Raw genomic sequence first — 6,059 nt, forward strand, 5'->3', positions numbered from 1 at the left:
TCCGTCTCAAAAAAAAAAAAAAAGAAAAAAAGGTTGCTTTTTTGTTTTCTTTTTTTAACATAAAATGTAATACAAAAAAATTTTAATAAAAAATGAGATGGAGTCTTGCTCTGTTGCCCAGGCTGGTCTCAAACTCCTGGGCTCAAGTGATCCACCATTAATTGGCCAACCCTCAGTTAGAGAATAATAAAGGATTTTTCACCATTATGTTTAATTTTAATTTTTATTATGGAACTAACAGTTGGATTTTAAGGACAAGCTTTTAAAATAAATAAATAAAAATATATATACACAAAATAGCTAGATTTTGACAAATTTAAAAGTAAATTGTGGGTGTTGAAAGAAATTAATACCACTTGATGAGAATGTTTCTGAATGTAAATATTTTGTCATATCTCTAACTTTAAAAATCATTATCAAAAGAGTTGTTTTCTTAAAAGTAAGGATTAGTAGTACCATATAATTACTAACTATATGAATTGTGTGTGATTATACTACAAATTAAAGATGGAGAAAGAAAATTACACAGATCTTTGTGGAGTTTATTATTACACCAAATTATTACCTTAAGATAATAGATTTAGTCTGGAATAAAGCTCTGTAAGGCCCTAAACTGTGCTGGTGACATGGTTATTGTTCTATTTCCTTAAACCATTTAAAATTAGATTTGGTCAGGTGCAGTGGGCCACACCTGTAATCCAGAACCTGGGAGGCCAAAGTAGGAGGATATCTTGAAGCCAGGAGTTCAAGATGAGCCTCGGCAACATAGTGAGACTCCCATTTCTTTTATTTGTAAAAATAAAAATAATAAATAAAAATACATAAAATTTGATTGTATGGTCAAATTGAGGAGAACCACATGAATATTTTTGTAGGTGCACATATACCATGCTGATAGCATAGTAAATTGACTTCAGGCTTCCTCAAGAGCAAAACCAACATATAGCAAGAGTTATAAAATCATTTGTTCCCTTTGATATCGTGTATCAGTCAGATATTGCTACAGAACAAACTGCCCCCAAAACTAAATGGCATAGAAGTATTTATCACTGCATTCCCTGGGACTGGGAGCTCAGCCGTCTTCCAGCTGTAGGTCTCCTTTCAGCAGGGGCAGCTCTGCTCCCAGTGTCCCTCAAGCTTCTGAACTAGAGATGACAAAAGCACAAGAGCAAGCCCAGCCATACAAGCTCATCCCAGGCCTTTGTTTGCATCATGTCTGCTGGCATCCTATTGGTCAAAGCAAATCACGTGGCCACAAATAAAGTCAAGAGGAGGCAAGGAGGAGTCAGGGCTCAGCCTGAGGCCCTGGTAAGGGTATGGGTGGATAATCCCATCATGCTGGAGTGGAGAATCAGGACCCACAACTCAATCGACCACATATGGGAATCCCATTTAAGAAAAATATATTCTAGAAACATAACAAAAAATTATTTCAATTTAATCCAGTGAAATAAACACTCAGAAAATATCTCCTCACAAAGCATAGCCTCAGAGTTAAATATTGCACAAAATCAAGTCTCTGCCCTCAGGGTGCAGGTGGTGAATCCATACTGAATAATGAAAACACAAGATAATCTGGACAACTTCTGAAATAAAGATCTTAGCAAAATGCTGTGGTTGTATTGTCTAACTTCAGGTGCACTGGGAAATGCAATCCTGCTATGTGCTTGGAAGGAGTGTGCAATATTTGTCAACAACCCTAAAGACCATATCACTAGTGGGAGGTTATTCAGTAGGAGTAGAGATCATATGCATAAGGAAGAAATCATTGCTGAATGAATTTGTTAATTCAAGAGACATGTTTGTAGAGATAGGTTCCACAGGGCTTGATGAAAGGTCAGTTACGGAAGAGTTACTCTAAATACAGTTGAATGGCACTAGTTTGGGGGCAGGGACAGGAAATGTATGTTGTTAGAATAAGAAAGATCTGAGGTTAAGTTCTGGTCCCATCACTTCAGTAAGCGATGTAACCTATCTAGTCCCAGTGCGGAGACTGGTAAAATGAGAATAATCGCTTATATAAGTAGGGTAACCATATATCCCAGTTTGCCTAAGACGGTCCACATTTACACCCACTATCTCAGCATAAATATAGCAAGCATCATCTTTCACTCTCAAGGGTATCTGGGTTTGTCTGAGAAAGACATGTCCTTTATCTGGCCTGCATAACCTGAACATATAGCCTATATCTGATCATAAGGAATCTTCCAGATAAATTCCAAAGAAGGAACATTCTATTAATAAAAACAGAAGGGGGATGGTATTCTATAAAAATGTTAATATCATAAAAGACAAAGAGAAGCTATGAAAATGTTCCAGATTGAAGGAGACTAAAGAGACATGACAGCTAAGTGCAATATAGGGCCGAGTGCAGCGGCTCATGCCTGTAATCCTAGCACTTTGGAGGCTGAGGTGAGTGGATCACCTGAGGTCAGGAGTTCAAGACCAGTCTGGCCAACATGGCGAAACTCCGTCTCTACTAATAATACAAAAAATTAGCCGGGCGTTGTGGTTTGTGCCTGTAGTCCCAGCTACTTGGGAGGCTGAGACACGACAATTCCTTGAATCCGGGGGGACAGAGGTTGCAGTGAGCCATTATCACACCACTGCACTCCAGCCTGGGTGACAGAGTGAGACTCCGTCTCAAAAATAAAAATAAATAAATAAATGCAAGATGGATCCTAGACTGGATCTTGTAGTGGAGGAGAAAATCTGCTCTAAAGGTTATCACTAGGTTCATTAACAAAATTAGAATATAGAGAGTAGATTAGACCATAAAATTGTATCAAGATTAAATTTACTGAAGTTTATGACTATGCTACAGTTACATAAAATAATATCATTATTCTTAGAAAATATACTCTGAGAGGCTGGGCGCGGTGGCTCATGCCTGTAATCCCAGCACTTTGGGAGGCCAAGGTGGGCGGATCACAAGGTCAGGAGTTCAAGACCATCCTGGCCAACGTGGTGAAACCCCATCTCTATTAAAAATACAAAAAAATTAACAGGGCGTGGTGGTGCACACCTGTAGTCCCAACTACTTGGGAGGCTGAGGCAGGACAATCGCTTGAACCCAGGAGGCAGAAGTTGCATTGAGTTGAGATAATGCCAATGCACTCCAGCCTGGCAACAGAGTGAGACTCCATCTCAAAAAAAGGAAAATATACTCTGAGCTATCTAGGAGCAAAGACCCATGATGTATGCAACTTATTCTCAAATGATTCTGAATAAAATGACATGTATAAATAAAAATATACATAAGTATGAGAGATAGAAAGGAAATTAGACAAAATATTAAGAGGTGAATCTGGGTTGTTTGTACTATTCTTGCCATTTTTACTAGAAAGTTTGAAATTATTTTCCAAAACACCTGCAAAAAGTGTGATCACCTTTGTGGTACAGACATTTAATAAATACAACTTGGTTTATGTTATAGCTATATATATATATGTATAATGGCTAAGAGAGGGAGAGGTGCAGAGAGGAGAATGGCTTAGCAAACTGCAGTAACAATAGGAGAAAATGGGCTATAACCATGGAACAATTGTACTTATTTATTTTATTTATGTATTTATGTTTTAAAAAAACAAGGTCTTGCTATGTTACCCACACTAGTCTTGAACTCCTGTGGTCAAGCAATGCTCCTGCCTCAGCCTCCCAAAGTGCTGGGATTACAGGCGTGAGTTAGCACACACGGCCCCATCAAACAATTTTAACCGGCAAAGCACAGTGGCTCATGCCTGTAATCCCAGCACTTTGGGAGGCCGAGGCGGGGGGATCACGAGGTCAGGATATCGAGGCCATCCTGGCTAACACGGTGAAACCCCGTCTCTACTAAAAATATAAAAAAATAGCTGGGCACCTGTAGTCCCAGCTACTCAGGAGGCTGAGGCAAGAGAATGGCATGAACCTGGGAGGCAGAGCTTGCAGTGAGCAGGAGATTGCACCACTGCACTCCAGCCTGAGCAACAGAGCAAGATTCTGTCTCAAAAAAAAAAAAATTTAACTTTGTGGAACATACTTTGATATAAATGAAAATGCTTATAACAAACTTGAAGGGGAAAAGAAAAGCAAAATACCAGATGCATGGTGATTTTAGCAGTATAAAAATATCAGAAATTAGTGAAATATGCCAGGTTTAATGTTCATCATATCTTTTATTCCATTTAAAGTTGTTTAAGGCTGGGTGAAGTGGCTCATACGTACAATCCCAGCACTTTGGGAGGCCAAGGCAGGTGGACTGCTTGAGCCCAGAAGTTCAAGACCAGCCTGGGCAACGTGGTAAAACCCCATCTCTACAAAAAATATAGGCACATGCCTGTAGTCTCAGCTACTCAGGAGGCTGAGGTAGGAGGATCACTGGAGCCTGGGAGGCAGAGATTGCAGTGAGCTGAGATTGTACCACTGCACTCCAGTCTAGATGACAGAATGAGACTGTGTCTCAAAAAATAAATAAAATACAGTTATTTAAATGTAAAATAAACTTTTAAAATTTTTTAATTAAAATTTTTTTCACTAACAAATATCTAAAATCCTGAGTAAAACAGGCTTAGATGCTTTGCCTTTTAGTCAATTTCATACTCTAGCATTTTGAGCCATCCCTCTCAGTTAAGATACATTCTGAGTTTGCTTTGGACATTTTACAGAAACAAAAGGTAATGGAGATAATCATATATTCCTTAGAGGTAGGTTTCACGTTAGGTCTCTGCTGTCTACTATTGTGTGACCTTGATCAGGTCAATCTGTTTTCTAAAACGATGGACTTAAGCTAGAGAATATCTAAGGTTCCTTTCTGCTTATTATGAGCAGAATTGTCTTCTTCCAAATCTCACACGTTGAAGTCCTAACTCCCTCAAAGTGTGGCTGCCTTCAGAGATGGGGCCTGTAAAGAGGTAATTAAAGTAAATTGAGGCCGTTAGGGTGGACCCATCTGTGGTGCTTTGTTCTGGAAGCCCTAGCAAACGAATACACTGCTCTAACACTGACTGTACCTTTTACCATCCCTCCTTTTCCCAGAATACGCAAATGTCTGCCACAAGAGGGCCACCCCGCGCTAAAATTGAATGCTCTGCCACATGGTCCCACCAGGGTGCAGTTTGAAGCCTTTCCAACCAAATTGGACCAACTCAAAAGGTAAATCAGCTATGGAAAGTCTCATTTTGAATAAGGTGGCCAACAGCCCAGGAGTGAAAGGGCAGGCAGACCCCTGGCTCCCGGATCCCTACTATCCCTACTTCCTGTAGCCGGACCTCTCTGTGAGGCCCCAGTCCCGAAAGACATACCTGTGAAGTATGCTCAGTGCTCCTGGAAGTGATGAGTCTGCAGGAAGGGTCATAGCAGATGGAGAAACACGCTCAGAAGCAAGGCTGTCTCTCCAACTGCACACATGTAGTTGACACTGAAGAGTTTCTGGAAAGGGAAGCCTGATATTCAAACACTATCAAAGAGAGCACTAAGCATCCAACCTGCTTTTCTCAGAGTCTAATTCAGAAACTGAAGCAAGTACCCCCAAAAAAAAAAAAAAAACCCAAATTTGTGTGACAGCAAGCGTGTGCCTGGTTCTTTGACTGACAGGCACCGACAAAAGGCAGGATTACCAAATGTAATGCAGGATCCTAAACTGGACCCTAGACTGCAAAAATAAAATCTATAAGGGGCATTATATGACAAATGATGAAATTTGAATATGGAATGGGGATTGATAAAAATATTGTATCAGATTTAAAATGTCTAATTTTAAACACTGTATTATGACATGTAAGAAAATGATCTTGGCTGGGTGCTGTTGCTCACCCCTATAATCCCAGCAATTTGGGAGGTCAAGGCAGGAGGATTACTTGAGCCCAGGAATCCAAGACCAGCCTGAGCAACATAGTGAGACCCCATCTCTACCCCAAAAATACAAAAATTGGCTGGGCATGGTGGCACACATCTGTAGTTCCAGCTGCTTGGGAGGCTGAGATGAGAGGATCACTTGAGCCTGGGAGGCAGAAGTTGCAGTGAGCCAAGATTGTGCCACTGCACTCCAGCCTGGGTGACAGAAGGCCACTCTGTGTCAA

At 40.4% G+C, this 6,059-nt stretch overlaps 1 protein-coding gene across 3 annotated transcripts in view; it reads right to left on the reverse strand.

Annotated features, from left to right (window-relative positions):
• The window catches only part of BFSP1 (beaded filament structural protein 1, filensin), an 85,425-nt gene that overhangs the window by 39,621 nt on the left and 39,745 nt on the right, over positions 1-6,059 (reverse strand). The window contains exon 3 of one of the 3 annotated variants that reach the window (XM_011962774.1): positions 5,283-5,409. The exons of the other annotated variants lie outside the window; for them this stretch is intronic. Coding sequence (XP_011818164.1) covers positions 5,283-5,409 — 127 coding nt within the window. The remainder of the gene's footprint in view (positions 1-5,282; positions 5,410-6,059) is intronic. 3 annotated transcript variants of the gene reach the window in all.

This window comes from Colobus angolensis, unplaced genomic scaffold (genome assembly GCF_000951035.1).
Source record: "Colobus angolensis palliatus isolate OR3802 unplaced genomic scaffold, Cang.pa_1.0 Scaffold117, whole genome shotgun sequence".
NCBI classification, from domain to species: Eukaryota; Metazoa; Chordata; class Mammalia; order Primates; family Cercopithecidae; genus Colobus; species Colobus angolensis.